This window comes from Gorilla gorilla, chromosome 16 (genome assembly GCF_029281585.2).
Source record: "Gorilla gorilla gorilla isolate KB3781 chromosome 16, NHGRI_mGorGor1-v2.1_pri, whole genome shotgun sequence".
Taxonomy (NCBI): Eukaryota; Metazoa; Chordata; class Mammalia; order Primates; family Hominidae; genus Gorilla; species Gorilla gorilla.
Genome location: NC_073240.2, coordinates 86,269,149 through 86,289,464, shown reverse-complemented (window position 1 = coordinate 86,289,464; position 20,316 = coordinate 86,269,149). Strand labels below are relative to the sequence as shown.

General features: G+C 60.3%; 1 protein-coding gene across 1 annotated transcript; it reads right to left on the bottom strand.

Annotated features, from left to right (window-relative positions):
• Positions 1-1,832: 1,832 nt before the first annotated feature.
• On the bottom strand, positions 1,833-18,989 carry LOC115933405 (A disintegrin and metalloproteinase with thrombospondin motifs 7-like). The gene is given in 20 exon segments (XM_063698742.1): positions 1,833-2,291; positions 5,046-5,097; positions 5,099-5,182; positions 5,184-5,213; positions 6,373-6,519; positions 6,600-6,773; positions 7,208-7,360; positions 8,322-8,928; positions 8,930-9,638; positions 10,296-10,341; positions 10,992-11,108; positions 11,679-12,011; positions 12,293-12,537; positions 13,783-13,904; positions 14,799-14,934; positions 15,262-15,431; positions 16,820-16,965; positions 17,362-17,454; positions 18,056-18,200; positions 18,973-18,989. Coding segments are annotated over 20 exon segments (3,684 nt in total). The 3' UTR covers positions 1,833-2,133.
• Between the last annotated feature and the right edge of the window lie 1,327 nt (positions 18,990-20,316).

Here is a 20,316-nt window from a genome sequence, read left to right as displayed (position 1 = left end):
CAGGAAGCACGCCTGACGCTCCTCCACCCTCGGTCAGCACAGCGGGGCTGGGACTCACGCTAGCCTTCCCAGCAACTTGCTTTCCTGCGTGAACTCTGGCAGGCTGCCCTCCCTGTGCAAAGCCATAGCTGGGGCCTGCTCGGGGCCCTCTCCCTCTTTCACCTGCTCAGGGTGGCCTGGAACTTGGAGGTGGGCAGTCGGCGCCTAGGATGGGCCTGTGTCACTAGGGCATGTGTCCTTGGGCCAGTTACTTCCTCTTAGAGCCTTGGGCTCCTCCTCTGAGAATGGGGCGTGTTGGTGTGAAATGAGGTGAGCATGTTGAGTTGAGGAGCAGCAGGACAGGCACCTGCAGGCAGCCCCCCTGGCCACGTTCCCCTCCCTCCCTTCCAAGTCCTGGGACAGACGCTCATCACCAAGGGGTTCAGCCTCTGATGCTCTTTCTTGGTCTCAGTCCCTAAGGAGTAATTTCTTTTCTTTTTTCTTTTCTTTTCTTTTCTTTGAGACGCAGTCTCCTCCCTCTGTCACCTAGGCTGGAGTGCAAAGGCGTGATCTCAGTTCACTGCAACCTCTGCCTCCCAGGTTCAAGCGATTCTTCTTCCTCAGCCTCCCAAGTAGCTGGGATTACAGGTGCCTACCACTGCACCCGGCTAATTTTTGTATTTTTAGTAGAGATGGGGTTTCGCCACATTGGCCAGGCTGGTTTCAAACTCCTGACCTTAGGTGATCCGCCCACCTCAGCCTCCCAAAGTGCTGGGATTACAGGTGTGAGCCACCGCGCCCAGCCAGGAGTGATTTTCAGTGGTGTCCTCTCCATCCCCAGCATACACCCAGCCCTGAGCGGCCGCGGCTGCCACATGCAGGCTCCAGGGCTACACTTGCTTTTCGTCCAGGGATGTCATACCCCGGAGAGTAGAATGTGAAAGGTGACCCCTGTAGGCTGCAGGGTGGCCTCTCTGAACCTTAGTGTCCCCCACCTGTAGAAGGGGCGTAACACCTTCCAGGGGGAGGGCTGAGGAGGAAATTGTCAACGGCTGAGTCTAAGGCTCACAGCCAGAGGCCAGGGTCGGATCCAGGGCTGGGCCTGGGCCTGGGAGGACAGTGTCCGCCCCTTCTCCAGCCTCCCGCCCCTGGTCAGGCCAGGACCCTCTTCAAAGCACCTTCATGCCCATCTGTTCCCTGCTGTGGGCACTACTGTCTGGCTCCATGGGACTAGATTTTATGGGAGGGGAAGGGGCTGTGGGTAGGCAGGTGCCAGGTGCTGGACCATAGATCAGCATGGTAGGAACCTGTTGCTTGGGCTGGTGGTGGGAAAGGGGCCACCCCCAAGGCAGTGGCAATTAGCCCAGCCCTATCTCTGGGCACAGAGATGAAGGGACACGTGGGGACACAGTAGGGCAAAATTGGCCAGCCTGCTCTTCCCCTCTCTGCCCGCTTTTTGCAGAAGAGTCAACAGATAGAACAGACAGAGCCAGGGAGGTGCCCATGGGGGCCCCAGTCCCCACTCCAGGGGGCAGTCCCTGCAAGTGACAAGGTGGGCTCAATCCCTGTGGAACAGGTCTCTGAGGACCACAGAGTGGGGCCCCAGGGAAGGCTGGGAGCCTGAGCTGAAGGCAGGCAGCAAGTAAGGGCCAAGCTGTGCCCCTGCCCAGAAGACCTTCCTGCCCCCAGAACCCCACCCTCTGCAGACAGGCCTCCCTGGGCAGCAGCCCCCCGGCTTCTGAGGCCTTCCGTGCCTCACCAGATGCCATGCTCTCAGGGACTTGTTTGCTACGCTGCCCCCTGCAGATCTGCCCCAGAGGAGCAGGTGAAAAGCCGCGCCTGCCGAGGTGTTGCAGCGGTGGAGTTTTGGGCAGAGGGGTCGGGGGAAGAGTTTCTCACTTTTAAGATTCCCCAAATCCAAGACGAAGTCACACTGTGCTTTAGAATGGTAGATGCTCATTTATGTAAAATCATAATAAATGTTACACAAACTGTTAGAAGAAAAAAATACCTTTTTCGAGCGGGAGGAGCTCCCCAGCCTGCCGCTGGGTAGTGAGAGGGGGTTAGCACCATTAGGGCGTAGGGGGCGGGAGCTCCGCCACAGCCCGTGGTGGGCACTGAGGTCTGTCGGTCGGTCTGTGCATCCTGGCACCGTCAGTGGCGGGTGACCCGCTGATGGCCTCGGGAGGGGGCGCCGTGGCTGGGTGGAGAGCACGAGCGGCAGCACTGGGTGCGGACGGTGGGCAGCTGGCAGCGGCCCAGTAGGCGCAGTGTCTCCCAGAACCCGAAGGACAGGCGGTCCCGCTCACAGCCTGGAGTGGGGGGGCAGAGAGGCATCAGAACCAGTGGTTTGGGGTACCCAGAACCTGGCTCCCCACCCCAACCACCTTAAGGAGGCTCCAGCAGCTCCCCACCAAGCAGAGAGCCCCGGATTTTGGAGCGGCTCCCAAACCGGAGTTGCAGGTCTCCAACTGTTGGTGTCTCTGTCCCACCTACTCACGGCCGACCCCAGGACTCGAGAACGGGCGCTGCTGGGCTGAGGTTTCTGGAGGAAAGGTCCTGAGACCCCACCCTGACCCCCTCACATGCCTGTTAAAGAGCCTGCCCAGGGCGACGCCCTGCCATCCCATCTCCATCCTTGCTCACCCCTGGTGTTCCCCGACAGATCCTGGCACAGAACTGCGGTCCCGGGGCCTCCTGCCAACCTGCAGCGGCCTCTGCCCCCGACTCCCGCCACCGCCCCCTGCCCCAGTGCATCTGTCCTGCCAGACCTCCGTGACCACCTCCAGCCACAGGGGCTGTACACAGCCTCGGGTTCTGACTCACAGGTCCCATCTCCCAGGCCAGCCTCCCACTTCCCAGGTGGGCCACGAAGCCTAGAGAGAGTGGGCCCTACAGGCTGTCAGCGGAAACCAGGGACTAAGCCCAGGCCCAGTGGGGAGGGAGGCCGGCTGCAGGCTGTGCTTGTCAGGGCTGAGGCTTGGCTGGGCCCTCCTGCCCCGTGGTTATCAGAGCCATTTTGGGAAGTGGCTTGTTTCCAGCCTCCTGGCCTTGCTCCTGATGCCACTGCCACTGCTGACAGCCCCCACCTGCCGCCTGGGCCCTGCTTACTCCAGCAGACCTCCCTGGGGAGGAAGAGCGGGAGGACAGCAGCCAGCCCTGTGCCAGGGACATCCCTCAGGCCCGGCAGAGGGCACGAGGCAGCAGGCAGGCTCCTCCACCCCAGCTCCAGGCAGAGCTCCAAAGTGCACATCTGCAGGCCTGCATCCTGGTCGCCCGGGGTGACCTCAGACAAGCTGCTTCACCTCTTGGGCCTCGGTTCCCTCCTCTGTCAACCCCACCTCCACAGCAAACGGATGTGGCCATGCTGTGTCACTGCAGCGACCGCACACTCTGGAGTTTCCCGGCTTTCCCCCGTCCTGCCAACTGTCCCACAGACCAGCAAAACATCCTGGGAATTCCAGGTCTCAAAGTCCAAGACACCTTCCCAGCTGCCCCTCCACTGTTCACTGGTGGCAGAAAACTCCTCACTTGGGACAGCTTCTAGTTCAGCCACCTAACCAGCCCCCATAGCCCACTCCCTGCAGCCCACTCATACCCGCCCCTGGGAGACCTTGCAAGCCCAGAGCCTCCTGGGCCATCTGTCCTTGGTTCTAGGCCCCCAGGGGCCTCAGTTCCTGTTCTCTGCCCCATCTGGTCCTCATCCCCTGGGATCATAACCACCCCACTCCCTGTGGCCAGCTCCAGCCATGAAGGCGAGAGATGTGATGCCAGCACCCAGCTCAGGCAGCACACAGGAGTGCTCTGAGATGCTGGCTGGGTGCGTGCTGAGGGCAGGCAGGACAGGGTGGGGGCACTGCCACTTGGCCTTGAGGTAACGGGGTTTGTGGCAGGAAGGCCACCCCTGCCAGAGGCAGGGTAGCAAGGCATGGCAGCGAGGCATGGCAGGGGCCACTCTGAGCCCAAATGAGGGCTGCCCAGGAGCCAGCGCAGGTAGAGAAGGCTGCATTGGACAAGGGGAGAAGGCAGACTGGGGAGATTGCAGGGGGCCCCGAATGCCAGCTTGAGGGCTGTGGCTGAGGACTCTGTCCTAGGGTCAGGGGGCAGACAGCCAATAGCACAGGGGCCGCAGCTCTTCAGGCCACAGCTCCTGGATTCCTTAGACTGGCAGGGTCAGCCCCAGGCCCTCTCCCTGACCTTGCAATTGGGGATGACAGTGGCTTTGGGGGAGGGGAAAAAGCCGCCTTCCCTGAGCACCACCTGGATCCCCACGCAGTGCTGCGCCCTTCATGCCCAGACCTCACTTATGCAAGGATGGGGCTTGGCAGCCCCTTTATTCAGCACATGAAGGCCCTGAGAGGGAAATGGAGCCCAAGTCCACACAGCTGGTGAGGGGAGCCCAGGTGACACTCCAGGGCCACCCCATTTCCTGCCCTCAGCACTGCTGAGAGCAGCTGGGGCTGCAGGAAGTGTGTGAGTGTGTGTGTGTGTGTGTTGGAGGCGGGGGGGTGGGATATCCAGAACCACCTCTAGCTCAGGCCCTTCCACCAGGACCCAGCTGGCCAGGAAACCCCCCACCACTGGGATTAGCAGGACCCTGGAAGGGAGGCCCTTCCTGTGGTTCCATTGTTCACTCTAGGCAGTCCTCTGGCCAGGGAATGGACAGGCCAGGGCTGGGGAGGGGACAGGGACTCACCCAGGGCCAGTTTTCACACAGCTTCAGGGACATCCCCGGTCTCACTGTGGGAAGACTGAGACCCAGAGGGGAAAGAGCTTACCCAGGTTCACACAGCAAATCAGGGGCCAAGGCCACTCCCTCTACTCACCGGAGGTCAGAAAGCTGCCTGCGGGATGTTGTGTAGCTGGGACTCCTCTTGACTGACTCCCAGCACAGCCCAGCCTCCAGCATGGGATCCTGTGGCATCAGGATTTTCAGTGGCTCCTGATCCCAGACTACAGATGGAGCCAGCCGGTGCCGCGGGTGCAATGGTTTGAAGACCCAATTTCCCCATCACCCTTCCCGCCCCACCTCACTTCAGCAGAGAGCTTGGGGTCGGGGGACTCACGGGGAGGCTCGACGGGCTCACAATCCTCGGTGCCACATAGCCGGGAGCTCACAAGGCCAGGCCTCGTGGCCACACTGGTCACTGTCTTCCTCGGGTAGCCCCGTCTGGGTGTTGACACACTTGACCAGTGTGTGACCACTGGATGCCACCACCACAGGGGCCTGAGCACTGGGGGGAGCAGGGGAGGAATGAGTGTCTCCAGGGCCAGCCCTAGCAGTGGGGGCAGGGACACCTCCTCTGGGAAGCCGTCCCTGCACCCTGTGCCTGACTGGCCTGCCCCTGCTCCCAGCCGCTCTCTCAGTGCCTCCTGGAGGACCTGTTCCCATTCCTAGAGCCCACTTGGTGCTGGAACCCCACTCTCACTTGTGGGATCGGCTGCTGCAGAAGGAAGGGGCATGAGAACCATGCGACAGCCCTTGGGGCGGCAGGGCAGTGAGCCCCTCACACGGGACATGCCTGAGAGGCCTGGGCAGGGGCCCCGGGATGGAGCCCTGATGCAGCAGTGAGCAGAGACGTGGGCGAGACACCGCTGTTCCCGAGGGACAGGGCAGAGGACGTGCCGCAGCCCATGGGCAGGAGGGGTGGAGACAATTTCACAGCCGGGGCCCCGCCCGCCAGGCTTTGCTGTTAACAGGTGCAGGTCTGAAAGCCCTAAACATGTGCTGAGTCTGTGCCAGTGTCGTGCTGTGCCCGGCCCTGTGCTTTGTTGCGTTCCTCCATTTAATCCTCCTGACCCTCCTCTCCCAAAGCGTCCCAATTTTACAGATGAGAAAACTGATCCAGCAAAGCAAAGCAACCTGCCCAGAGTCACTCAGCAGCCAGTCGGACAAAGACTCAAACGCTGGCCCAGCTGACTCCCGGACCCAGCTCAGGGCCCAAATCTGAGATTTCTGAACCCCTCAGTTCCAAACAGGCCCAGCAGAAGGTGTCCTGCCCATCCGAGGCCCCGCTTCTGCCCCCTTCTGCCGCTGGCCTTTGCTGGGCTCCCTGATCTCCCCAAGCTCATCATTCCTGCCTCAGACTTCACACCTGCTCTCCCCTCGATCCCTGTCCTTGGCATCACTGACTCCTCCCTCGGGTCTCAACCCCAGACCCCTCCTCGGAAGGCCTTCCCTGACATCACAGCACACGTGCCCTTTCCTTGTCTGTTTCTCCCTGGCAGGTGTGAGCACCAGCATGGCAGGGCTTCGTCCAGTGACTGCTGCATGTGCAGGGGCCACAGACAGCCTGGCTCACAGCACACACTCCACAGCTCCTTCACCCAACCCAGGACTGACCAGGCGCTACCAAGCACTTGCTCCCTGCTCCCCCCCGCAGCCTGGCTCACCTGGCCCCAGGGCCCCACCACCCACTGTGTGCAGGGGTGGGTGTTGCAGGGCCGGGTGGTGTTGGGTCTCAGTGCCTCCTCGCAGAGGTCTGGCTCTGGGCAGGTCACCAGACGCTGCTGCTCACCACCGCCACAGGCCTCGGAGCACTGGGTGGGCAGGGAAGGAGTCAGGGCACAGCCAGGGTCTGAGGGTGTCCCCTCCCCCCAACTCAACGCCCAGGCCTCACCTCCCTCCAGGAAGACATGTACCAGCTGAGGCAGGGCTGGGCCCCGCAGGGCCAGTGCACAGGCAGCTTGGCAGGTCCAGGCTGACAATGGAAGGGCCACAGTGGCCGGAGGTCCCATGTGTCCACGTGCTGCATGTCCCACACTGAGGAACCTCTGCCACAGCTGTGGGAGCACTGGGGACCGAGAGACTTGTGTGGACACATCCCCACGTGCAGGCCCACAGGCATGACCCCGTGAGGCGTGTGGCAGGAAAGGCATCAGACCCACGCCCCAGCCGGGGGCAAATCCCTGAAGAGCCCCAGCGAGAGGCCAAGGCTGGCAGGCCCCAGGCAAAAGGTGGCATGGCCAGGGGCTGCCATGGGCTGGGACAGACAGAGAAAGGGAGGAACAAGCCCAGATGGGGTCAAAGATACAGAGGAAAGGAGACAGGCCAAGCCAGACAAAGATGAGATGACTCCCAAGAGATTCGGAATCCGGTGCGATCAGGCACATAGACATGCAGCCTGGAGCCCTCCCCTTCCCTGCCGCTCTCGGAACACAGGCCGTGGGGAACCAGGGCTCCACCCCATGCCCTGGGGATGCCTGTCCTGGCTCCATCCTCATGCACCTTACTCCAGTTGCCTGAGTGCCAGGTGGCACAGGGCCACAGGTGGCAGCGGCGGGCAGGCTGGGGCCAGCCAGCGGGGTCGCAGTCCTCATCCCGGCTGGAGCTACAGCGCACCGGCCTCCAGAGGGCACCCAGGCCACAGGTGGTGGAGCACTACGGGGCACAGACCCGTGAAAGCCAGGCAGATCCCATCCTCACCAGGCCTCCACAGCCAGGAAACTACCCACCTAGGCTAGCAAGACCTCAGCAAGACAGGGGCCCTCTTCTGGGCCTCAGTTTCCTTATTTGCAAAATAGGCTCCTCCACCCACCTCCCAGGAAGACCATGAGAATGAAAAGTCAAATCCCCCCAGCAACCAGCCGTCCCTGCTCACATGGGACAAAGGGCCTGTGTTCCAGTGTCATTGGTGCAGAGGTTCGGGGGAGGAGACCCTGTGGGCACCCCTGACCAGCCTCGTCGCTTCCCAGAGGCACCAGGGAAGGAAGGCTGGGTCCTGGTACCAGCAGCCAAATCGCTGGCTATCCCCGCGCAAAACAAGCCCTGTGGGCTTCAGCCTGCCCCTTCCCACCCCAAAATTAGGAATCTGAACAGAAGCTTGCTTCTCCTGCAGTGACCATCTGGGGACCCAGGGAGGGGACACTAGCCAGCTTCTTTCATGCAGCTCAGACGTCTGCAGGTCACTGCCAAAGGAGGGTGGAGCCACTGAGGGCAGAGCCAGGTAGCAGTGGGCTGAGTCCAGCCTGGAGGAGCCAGGTAGCAGTGGGCTGAGTCCAGCCTGGAGGAGCCAGGCAGAGCCTCAGGGAAGCTGCTGCCTGCTGGGCAGGACTGGGCCTGGCGGCCACACAGGGACCCTCCCCACTGCACAGCTGTCTGAGCCAGCTCCATCCTGGGGCATGCTGTGCTGCCAGAGTGTGCCTGCCCCTGCCTTCCCTGAGGCCCCCTGTGCTGCCCAGGAATGGGCCCCAGGTCCCCTCATTCCCCTATTCCTGGGAACCCCCGCCCCAAGGAAGGCGAGACAGACGGCGCCTGTGTCCCACTCTGCTCATTTTCAGATGAGGAAACAGTCACCAAGGTCCTGCGCAAACTCCCTGCCCGCCCAGCCCACGCCACTTGCCTCGCTGCAGTTTCCCACTTGTCAGCTGGCATTCCTGACAACCAACGGGTCCACGGGGGGCCCCGCTTCAGCCAGGCTGGGAGCCAGCGGCTGGGTCTCAGGGACTCTGTGGCTGTTGGCAGGGCTGTCCCAAGCTGGCATGGACAGCAGCCTAGAGCTCAGGGGCACCTCAGGGCTGAGGGACTCAGGCTGACCCTTGGGTCCTGGGTTCAGGGCAGGCTCAGGCGTGTGCCCGAGGCCAGTCAGGGTTGTGGGGAGGAAGGTCCCCCATGCTGCCACAGTCTGAAGGTCCCATAAGCCTGGTCCTGGGGTTGGGAAGGTGGGAGTCCCCGGCTCCAGGGGACTGTCCTTGCCCTTCATCTCTGGCAGAGGGGCTATGGGAGGAGGAGGGAGAGAAGCCACCCCAACAGTGGGCCACAGTTCACTATCCACAGGCCCCAGGCCACCCTCCAGAGCTGACTCCCAGGCTACTGTCCCTCCTGTCCACAGCTCCGCCACGTCAGGACTAGGAGAGGAGTGGGTGCTGCTGACCGGGTACAAAGTGGGCAGCGTGGGGCTGGGTCTCGGGGGCAGGTGGGGTGCTCCGCAGCCCTCGGGTTCCTCATCATTTGAAAACCTCATTGGTCCTGTCCTGCCATGGAGAGGGCAGCTGGCTCTGGCTGTCCTTGCCAACTGGGAAATCATTTTGGCTCTCAGGGGCGGCAGGCGTCTGCAGGCCATCAGTGGAAACCCTGGGCCAGGGCAGGCTGGGGAGCCCAAGATCTGGGGCCCCTATGGGGGCGTCTTCCTCAGGCAGGAAATTGATCAAAGGGTTCCCAGGGGTCTGCTCTGAGGGTGGGGGTGGGGAGCGGCCGGCCTGGCTAGGCCAAGGGCTCGGGGACCAAGGTCCCGTTGCCCCTTCCTCCTTGGCTGCAGGAGGCTCTGTGGCAGGCACGGGGCTACCCGTGGAGGGCGCAGCAGGACGGCTGTGTGGTGGGGGCGTCCGATCCCCTGTCCCCGCCAGCTCTAGATTGGGCTCCTCAGAGGGCCTGTAGGACAGATCCTCGTGGAAGCTGATGAAATTGTAGTCGTAGTAGAAGTCGTCCACAAACACGGGCCCCGGCAGGTCCAGCTCTGGAGCCTCCTCCTCAATGGCGTTGCCCATGGTGCCTGGCTTGGGTGATGAGGCGGGTGAAGGGCGTGGGGCCAGGTGGCGCGGGATGAAGTCAGCCTCGTTGAAGAGCTCGTGGCTGGAGGAGCCGCTGCCTGAGCCTTCAGGGCCCAGTGTGTCCAGGGGCCGCTGACACACGGTCCCACCATCCACACCCTTCCCAATGGCTCAGAGAATGTCTGGACAAGAAATGGGGCATCAATGGACAGCCCCTGCTCTCCATCCCCACACCAGCCTTGGCACTGCTCCAGTCCTTTACATCCTCTGCCACTGTCCAACCTGGGGACTTTGCACAGCCACGTTCCTCACCTTGGACACTCACTTCCATACTGCCTGTTGAGGCCCAGCTGCAGGATCCCGTCTGCTGGTGGCTCTGCCTTCTCTGCTCCACCCCCTGCCCCGTGGTCCCAAGAGTAAGTTGTCCCTCCCCTGAGCTGCCAGTCCCACATCCATCCCCCTCTTTCCTCACCAACAGAGTCTGATTTTGTTCAAGGCAGCAGTGGGACCTGCTGAAAACACACCCCACTGCCGCTCCCTTGCAACTAGGGGGGTCTGGGACACAGTCCTGGCTCAGGAGAAAAAGGCACAAGTCCCTCGCTGGGAGTCAGCCCTTTCCTCTCTCCTTCTTGCCTAGAACACTGCAAGAGCCCTGGAAGGGAGGACACCATCTGTGGCAAGCAGGAGTGGAGGGGAGGCTGCTATGGCAAGGATGGTGTGGCTGAGGGCCAGTCAGCTCCAGGTCCCGCCAGCTTGGACTGTGCACCTGGGACTTCCTGCCTGAGACAAAGAACCCCTGTCTGTTCCAGCCACCACAGGGCACTTGCCTCTGCAGACGCTCCTAAGTGGTCCACCTGCGAAGCAGCCAATTTGCTGAAAGACAATTCCCCAAATGTCTAGCGCTGCAAATGTATTTGTTGGTTTTCACGTTTGTCCAATTAAAGACACCTGTATTAGGCCAGGCACAGTGGCTCACACCTGTAATCCCAGCACTATGGGAGGCCAAGGCGGGCGAATCACCTGAGGTCAGCAGTTCAAGACCAGCCTGGCCAACATGGTGAAACCCCACCTCTACCACTAATAAAAAATTAGCCAGGCATGGTGGTGCGTGCCTGTAAATCCCAGCTACTCGGGAGGCTGAGGAAGGAGAATTGCTGGAACCTGGGAGGCGGAGGCTGCAGTGAGCCAAGATCGCGCCACTGCACTCCAGCCTGGGCGACAGAGTGAGACTCCATCACAAATAAAACAAAATAAAACAAAATAAAATAAAATAAAATAAAGACAGCTGTATTAGATAAAATGGGTTTCCTAGCTTTGGAAGGTATCTGCCCAGTTCTCCATTTTCACTTTGTCATCATAATAGCATTTGAAGGAATGCTCAAATGTCTGTATCTCAGATTCCCGATTCTGAGACCCTGAGGATACTGAGTGTCAACGATGGGAAGACTGAGGGGGAAAGGGGAGGACTAAGAGACAAAGGGGGAGACTGAGGTGTGGGGAGATCGAGGAACAGCAGGGCAGACCGAGCCGGGGGAGGAAGACTGAGGGGCGTCGGGGGTACTGGAGGGCCGGAGGGTAACTGAGCGGTATTGGGGGGAGACCGAGGGGTATGGGGGCAGACCGAGGGGTATGGGGGGAGACTGAGGGGTATGGGGGGAGACCGAGGGGTATGGGGGGAGACTGAGGGGTATGGGAGGAGACGGAGGGGCAGAGGGGAGACTGAGGGGTATGGGGGGAGACTGAGGGGTATGGGGGGAGACTGAGGGGTATGGGGGGAGACTGAGGGGTATGGGGGGAGACTGAGGGGTATGGGGGCAGACCGAGGGGTATGGGGGGAGACTGAGGGGTATTGGGGGGAGACCGAGGGGTATGGGGGCAGACCGAGGGGTATGGGGGGAGACTGAGGGGTATGGGAGGAGACGGAGGGGCAGAGGGGAGACTGAGGAGCATGGGGAGAGACTGAGGGAAATATGGGGAGGAAGAGTCGGAGTTAATGAAATTGCCCTACTTTTCATAAATAGTTCAGGGAAATAAGTCAGCGTGGTGAGGGGCCACTGGACTGGTCTCCGGGACGCAGCAGAAATGCAGGCACAAAACCTGCCGGAGCTGAGCAAGGACAAAATCAAGGGGGAGCTGTGTCCACTGAAGGGAGAACGCCAAGAGCTGCAGCACACTGAGCACACGCCGCGAGCCAGCACCCACCTGCCTCATCCATTTACCCTCCCAGTGGGCCTGGGGCATGGGGTGGTTGCTAGCCTCATCTCACAGATGGGGAACTGAGGCTCAGAGAAGCAAACTTCTAAACCCATGGTGGCCCAGCAGTGAGCTGGGAGCTGAAGCCAGTGTCCCTGTCCAGAGATGAAGCCCCTGCTGGTGGGGCTGTGCCTGCCCCACTTCTCACCTCTGCCGCAGGTGACTGTACACTTGGTCCAGGGCCCATAGTGCCAGGAGAACTCGGGCGGCGGGACCTCGCCGTGGCCACCTGCCTCCCTGTGGATGGTGTACTCGTAGTGCACCCCAGGGTTGCTCTCCTGGAACAGCAGCTGGGTGGGCAGGCGGGGGCCCGTGAGCACGAGGTGTCTTCTCCATCCACCCAGTCTTAAAGGAGCTGACCCCAGCCACCTCTGTGAACTGCAGCTACACAGTTGGGCCATTTTAAAGATGGGGAAACCGAGGTAGAGGCCTCAGCAGGAGGGTCTGGCTCAGAGCCAGGCTCTGTGACTAACCCAGGGCTCACTCCTCCAGGACGAGACCTACCATGGGAGGTGCTGGGCCTGGGGACTCCGCCTCTGCTCCCCCCGCCTGGGCCTCGGGAGGCAGGCACCTGGATCCAGACAGGCTCCTTGGTGGGACCCGGGGACGTGAGGTTCTCCCAGTTGCCCCTGCGTGCGTATGTGACGGTGGTCCCTGCCACCTGGTAGTCCCCGTTCTACTGGATGGTCCAGCCACCATTGAGGAAGTACTTCTCTGGGTCCTCGCTCTGCAGTGCCAGGAAGTTGGCAGCCTCAGCCACCTCCTGGATGCGGACCTCACGTGTGCTGGCTGGGATCAGCCCCACGTCCACATACCCTGTCAGGCAAGGGTTGTGCCCGGGGTGAGAAGCTTGCTTATCCCCACCTGCTCCCCTCACATCTCTCCCCACTTGCCTCCGCCTGCTGATGCCAAAGATTTCGCCGTTAGCTTTAAAGTCTGAGCTCCCCAAATTGCTCGGATCTGTCATGGGTCGCCAAAACCTTGCGGAGGTGCCATAAATCCTGACCCCGTGGCCATGCCCCGTCACTCCTCTCTTGGGGACCTAAACTGGTCTCATCATAAGGCTGGATCCATCCCCTACTCTAAGGGCCGGCTGGCGTTCTCTTTCTAAAAAAAACCAAAGTGCCCAGGCCTTTCTCCTGGGACACCCTCCTCATCCCCACGCGGCCTGCTTTTATTCATTCACTTCCATCACACCCATCACGTGCCGGGCACTACTCTCAGCACTTCCCATGTGTAAGCTCATGGGTAACGGCCCTATAGCATGGTACTATTATTATCCCCATTTTACAGATGAGCAAAGCGAGGCAGACAGGGAGAGTAACGTGCATGAGCGTCCTGCTGCAATATAAGCAGCCTCCAGGGCCAGTGCTTTATCCACCACACTGCACTGCATCTCTGGGATGAAATCTAAGCTTCTCAGCCTGGCACTCAAGGCCCCATAGCTGGCCCTGCCTTCCCTTCTTGCCTCCAGGGCTCTGGCGCAAGCTCTTTCCTCCATTTGGAATGCCCCTTCCATCTCTTCTGAGTTTTATGATTCAGCTCAACTTCCGCCTCCTACAGGAAACCTTCCCTGACTTCCCCAGGCCAGGACCTTCTTCCTCAGTGCTCCCACAGCCCTCTGGGCCTCCCTCCACTGCACTGATCACACCAGAAGGTTCTGTGCCCCTTCAGGACTGAGCGCTTCACCTGCATGTCCTCATCGCCTAGCACACAGTCAGTACTTCAGCAACATGTGCAAAACAGACCAGAGGTGAGGGCATGGAGCTGGGGTCTCAGAAGATTCAGGGCCATTCTTTGAAAGGCCCAGGGGCCACACACAAGTCGGGGTGGCCCTGCCTGGGGTCTCTGGGACAGGAAGACTCCCCATGGGGACAGGTCTCTGCATGTGGGCCAGGGATCCCCTGACTCCTGCAAGAATCCACCCCAGCAAGCCCTCCCTGCTTAGCCATCTCTAGGCTGGGTGGGGGCCACGAGGCCAAGGACAGGGGCCCGGGGGAGATGGGGAAGGGGCCACCAGGTGAAGAGCACACCCCTCCCCACAGTGGTCCCACCCCATACCCAGGCCCTCGGCCTCCTCGAAGGTCCCACTCACGGTGTGGCAGGTGGAGCCGTTGCCGTGGCACACGCCACAGCGGTCCTCCATAGCGCCAGAGTCAATCTCAAAGTCACAGCCCCACGTTCTGAAACACACGAGGAGGGGAGGCCCCTGGTGCTGGCGGCCAGCCCGCCTCAGCCCCAGGGGCCAGCCAGGGTCAGGAGAAGAAAGCTGGGAGTGGGGGTCGGGAGGCCTCTCTCTGGCCCTGCCCCACCCCAGCTGTGCCTCTGACCCAGGTGAACTTCTCTACCTCCCTGAGCCTCAGTTTCCTCAGATGTGAGACAGGGAGACCCACCCCTCCCTTAAAGGCATGTCATGAGCATCACAAGAGACAAGAGAAGGGAAGAGTTCTGCAAAGCCTGCGGGCAGGCAGGGGATCTGACACGCCACGGGCTCCTGAGCAGCGCGTGCAGGGAATTTCAACGTCAAAGGCACTGGGGGTTGGCACCTCCCTCCTGGTCCTCCTCGGAGCCCAGGCCTTGATACCCCAGTGGTTTAGAGGGCAAGAAGCAAGGACAAGTAGGTGGCTGGAGACATGGGCAAAGAGGAGAGGCCATCGTTGTTATGAAAAATAAGAATATAAATTGTTACCAAATGCTGAGGGCTACTCCTCGGGGCTCAGAGCCCTTCATGTCACCTGTGCCACCTCATTTAACCCCTCTATCAGGGAGCAAACCACTGCCTGGGGTCAGCCAGCCAGCAAGAGGTCAAGCCACTGCCTGGGCTCTGGTTTCCTGGCTGGGGCGGTGCTGGTGCAGGCATCCAAGGAAACGCAGTGGGGCGAGGCCTGACTGGGGGGGTCCCCAGTGCCAGGAGGCGTGGTAGGGGCTTTGCCTTAGAGGTCATAGAGAGTAGGGGCTGGGAAGCCCAATGGTAGAGCATGGGGAGGGTGGCCCGAGGAGGACCAGGAGAGAACCTGGGGCCCGCCAGTGGGGCTGGGGGCAGGCAGTGCTGGGAGAGCCTCTTCCTAACCAGGCACACCTTACAGATGCCGTTGATGCAGAGGTCCCGGCTGGCTCGGACCTGGTAGCAGGGGGTGCCATCAACCACGGCGTCCCGCAGCTTCTCGGCAAAGTACTCATTCGCGGGCCGGCAGTGCAGCTCACAGGGGTTCACTGGGGGGCTCAAGTAGAAGAGTCATCAGCAACAGCTGGAGCAGGAGTATGGAGGCCACCAGGAAGACCCCTCCGTGACACACATCCATGGCAGGCTGGAGGCTCCCAAGCGGCACAAACATGCTGGAGGCTCCGGCTGGGCTGGTAGCTATCTGCAAGGCTGCAGACTGGGGAGCTAGGGGCGAGCAGCAGCCCCAGGGGACAGTGGGAGTGGCCCAGGCTTGGGGTGGAGGCTGGCCCTCCTGCTCGCATCACAGGGTAACCTTGGACCCACACCCCGCTCGCCGCCCTCTGAGTCTCAGTGTTTCCATGGGAGGCAGCACTCACCGTCATTGACCATGGGCACCCATGTGTGCAGCTGGCCCTTGTAGAGCATAGCGTCAAAGTGGCTGCACTGGACGTGGCGGAAGGAGGGGTGGCCAGCGGGGCAGGCCTGCAGGTTGCAGAGGCGGAAGCGCTTCCGCTTACCCACACAGTATCTGCCTTTGTATTTGGGCCTGTGGGGAGAACCGGGGTGGACCCCAGTGAGGGCCCAGTGAGTGCTACTGCATGGCCACAGCCCAGAGCAAGCAGCTTCCTCCTGCACCCACACCCCAAGATCCCTGCTGCCCAGCTTTGTGCACGCTGCTCCCCTCCCTTGGGTTGCCCACCCTGTGGCCCAGACACACCCTCCCTGTCTGTAAGGACCTGTGGGGAGGTGGCAGCAGGAAGCCTGAGCTCTGCCCCCAACCTGCTGTGTGATGGTGGACAAGTCTTCGGCCACCCTCTGGGCCTCAGTTTCCTCATGTATAAAGTGGGGTTGGGGCTGCCCCTGCAGAGGGCTGTTGAGAAGCTGGGACAAGCTGCAGGCATGACTAGCACTGGCTGGAGGGACTACTCCGAGTCTCCAGCCCATGACACCAGCATCCTAACGAGCCCTTGAGTCCTCAGCCTTCCTCCTGGTGGCAGTACCCCCAGCCCGGGTCTAAGGGAAGCGTCCAGGGCCCCAGCCAGCTGAAAGGTCTGACGGAGCACAGCTCCTGAAATCCTCCACATTTAGGCCAGGGTCGCTGGCCCCCACCCAGCTCAGACCTGGAGGCCAGGAGGCAGGGAGGGGCACAGGCCAGTCTTGGGTAAGCGCAGGGCCCTGGGTGGGGCTGGCTGTGAACCCCATGCCTGCCCCGGGTGGCCTCCTGAAGTGAAGATCAGCCGGGTAGTGCCTCGGTCTACAGTACCACTGGCCTCTGCTTCTCACCAGATCTTCACACCCCCTGCGCCCCCCCCATTTAGATGGGGAAACAGAGATCCAGAGAGGTGAAGTCACTCACCTCAGGCCACCCCTTCAGTGCTGTCCCATCCTCCCAGCTGCTCCATCTCATCTCAGGCCCTTGTTGTGCCTCTGAGGCCACCAAGCCCCTCCTGCTGAGTGCCCACTACAGATGAGCTGCAGGGCTGAGGGGCTGGCCTGCATAAACTGCATTTGCCCCTGACTACAACTTTACTGGATGGGCACTGCTATTATACAGGTGGGGAAACAGAGGCCCAGAGAAGGGGTGAAGAGGGGATTCGAACCCTGAGCCATCTAAGGTCCGGGGCCCATGCTCTTCCCCACTGCCCTCTCCTGCCTCCTTCCAGCCAGCAGCTGCTTTGCCACGTGGCCTCTGCTGAGTCTCTCCAGTCTCTGGGCCTCAGTGTCCCCCTCTCTGCAAAGGGGTCAGCAGTGGGGACCCTGTCAGCCCTCAGAACACTCCTTGAAAGTGACTCAAGGTGGCCTGGACACTCAGACTGACCATTATGAGGACACTTCTAAGAGCCAGGGGCTGGGACAGAGCCAAGCTCCTGCAATCGGCTGACTGCCTGGGTCCCTCTGTCCCACTGCCCAGGGCACCCTGGGCCCCACACTCACGTAGGCTGCGTGCACTGCCGCTCGGCGCTCTGTACGCCCACGCCACAGCTCCGTGAGCAGATGGACCAGGCGCTCCAGCCAGACTAGCCACCATCCATGGCCTCGGGCTGGAAGCCCACGGGTACGCACTCCCCATTGAGACACCACTACTGAGACAGACGGAGGTAGAGCCACCCCACCCCCAAGCCTATCAGTCATCCTCACCCTAGTGAGAACAAGGTGGGTGGGAAGGCTGCAAAAGGCACAGAGGGGAAGGATGGAAGGTGAGAGAGGCCCCCTCGCAATCATCACAATCATCTGTGACCCAGGCCACATGGAGGCGCTGAGCAGGGAGTAAAACAGCCCACGTGCTGACTCAGCTGAAGACACCCTGGAGAATCATGGAATCAAGCCCTGGCCCCAATGCCTCCACTTTGCAGACGGGGGCTTGGGCTGCAGAGAGTATGGGGCTCTCTGTGAGCCAGGGCTGATTCCAGGGCCCGGTCACAGCAGGAGGTCTGGCCTCTCACACATCCACTGCCGGGACTGGGAACATCGCCTACCTTATTCTCCCCGCACCGGGTGCTGTCCACGGCTGCATCCAGCTTGGAGTGACAGGTGGTCCCCACAGAGCACCAGAGTGTGTGGCAGACATTCTGCGAGGAGGAGGGCATGGGCCATAGCCTCACCCCCTCCCCAGTGCCGCCACCCACCCTGCCCCCCTCCCTGTCCCCAAGGGTCCCTGGGCACCCCTCCACATGGCAGGGGCCCACAGACCCCCAGAGGTCCCTTCTTGTGTGTCTGCTCCCACCTTCCTCCCCAGACCATGTGGCGGTGTGGGGCGCCCGGGGCTGCACTGCTCAGAGCGGTCCCCAGCTGTCCACACCTCTCCCGGCCCAGCCTCTCCTCTGGAAACACTCCTGTTAGAAGATCACTTCAGGCAATCTTCGCCAGGATAAATAGACCCTCCCCACAGGGGTTCCTTTTCCCTCTTATGAGCCAGCTCCAGAGAGGCGAAGGGACTTGCCCGAAGGGTCACAGTCGGTCCATGGTTGACCCAGAATTCAGAGCTGGGTCTGTGGCCGCCCATCCCTGGCCTCTCCCACAGGCCACTTGACGTCTCACAGTGTCACTCGGGGGCGTAGCCCAGCCCAGACGAGGTTGCTCCCAGGCTGGCATCCACAGGCTGGTGAGAGCTGTCCCGTAAGCCCTCCTGCCGGGTCCCCACACCCCCACACCCACACCGGCCCCACTCACATCCATGTCCTCGCAGAAGGCAGAGTAGGCCCCGTACTGGAGGCTGCACTGGTGGCTCACATCATAGAGGACCCCAGGCAGCACTGATGGGAAGTCAATGATGTCCTTGGCAGGCGGGTCATCCAGGCACAGGCTCCACCCATGGCTAGAGATGGGACGGGAGGATGGAGGGGGGCGCAGCCTGTGAGACCCATGGGAGAAGCCTTGGTAGGGCCAGGAGAGGAGGAGAGGTGGGAGGGGGCACAGAGCCCTACAACTGTAGGAAACTCCAGCCTCCCCGCTCGGCTCAGCCGATCCTCCACCTGCAGCCAGTAGCACAGGCCCTCCCAGCCTCTCTCATCTCACCTCCTGGGCACTCCAGCTGGCTAAACAACCCCAACCCCAATCCCAGGCCTCTGCACACACTGCCAGGGCCCTTCCCTCAGAAGGCCTCCTGGACCGCCAAACCCTCATGTGGCCCTGCTCTCTGACCCTGCAGCCTCCGTGTCTGAGCCCAGACCCTGGAGCCAGGCCCGACAAGGATCCGGGGGCCCAGGGACATGCTGAGGTCCCACAGCTGGATGGGCACAGCCAGGACACCCAAGGTCCTCCAGCTTTTGGCCTTTCCCTGGGGGTCTTCATCCCAGTCTATCCAGCCTCCCAACTGCCCAGCCTGTGGCTTTCAGCCAAATTCCAAAAGAGCACTTGGCTAATGGCCCCTGGGATCCCTGCTGGCCATGTCATTTTAGGGGAGGAGCAAGGGAGAAGCCTGGGGCCTCCTGGCCTGGAGGAGGGGAGCAGTGTGTCAGGACAGCCCCGGATGGGACCTGTGACAGCGATGACACCTGCCAGCCTGATGCTGCTGGACTCCCTGCCAGGCACTTGGCACGTGTTAGCTCATTTAACCCTCAACATCTCTGTGAAGTGGTTTCTATTACCTTTGCTGCTCCTCCATACCTCTTAGCTCATTTTACAGATAAAGACACAGGTTGGTTTGTTTTGTTTTGTTTTAGAACCAGAGCTGATGTCCTTAATAAAACACAAAACTCATTCTTTTCAAAGACTCTTAAAAATATAAGGATGCTTCTTTAATAAATGAAGGGCATTTATTTCCAGCTGAGAGCCTCCAAGATACTTAACAATGAAGCACGAAAACACTCCTCAGGGCTGGGACTCGGCAGGTGTACTTTTGAATATCCTAAGAGCAAGAAACACTTTACTGGAACATAACTAATGGAACTAGAAATAAAATGAGGGGCAACAACCATCGCTGCTATTATCTAATGTTGTCGAGATGTTCTGAGAAGTGCAATAAGACATGACTTAGAAACTGGAACGCAGATGTTGGGACTGGAGATAACATCCTTAGTTGCAGGTGACATGACTTTATGTCAAAGATGCCTGGGAATCAACTCAAAAGTCATTAAGACGAAAGAGTTCTCTAAAGTGGCCAGATTTGAAGTAAAAAAGTATGTGTCACTGCTACTGTATTCTAGAAATACTCAATTGGGAAATAAAATAACAAAAATCACAGTAAGTGCTGAGTACTATGTTGGCCCTCATATGGAACCTAAGTCACCCATGCCTCACCCGGGATTACTGGAGTAGTCAGAACCCACATTTTTCTGGTTCTTACTCTATCTACTTAACACAGGCCTCCAGCCTCCAACAAGGTTTCACCCTATTATATCTGGGGGTGTCTAAGGGGAGGTAGTGAGATCACCCCATCACTATCCCTACCCTGATGCCCTGTACCTTGTTAATGGCTGGGCCCCAGGCACTGACTCCTGGTATGGGAAAGGCTGAGGCCCCAGAAGTTCCTCTGGGTTTCAGGCCTCAGTGGGGAAATAGCACACGTCCAGGGAACCGAGTCTTGGTTTTTCCAAGACCTCCCTCACAATCCCCGACTCCCCAACACACCAAGCATTCCACACTGTCTCCTGCATCCTAAAGCTACACCATTTGTGCCCTGTGTCTTACAGAATCCATATCTGGACAAGGAGCCCAAGACTTTCTCTTGAGGACTCAGACTAACACTTGCACTAGGGTAGGACAGAGCAAAACCTGAGCCCTGCTGGCTTCCCCATTCTCCTCCCTCACACAAGACATGCTTCTCCCCCTGCCTTCCACAATCCCACCATAGCTTTGGCTAAAGCTGGAGGTTGCACAGAATCATCCCCATTTACACCTCCCCAAACCCCTGCCAGGTTGGCATTAGCATCGTTACTTGATTGGAGAGGAAATGGAGACAGAGAGGTTAAGTAATTTGTCCTTGGTCATGC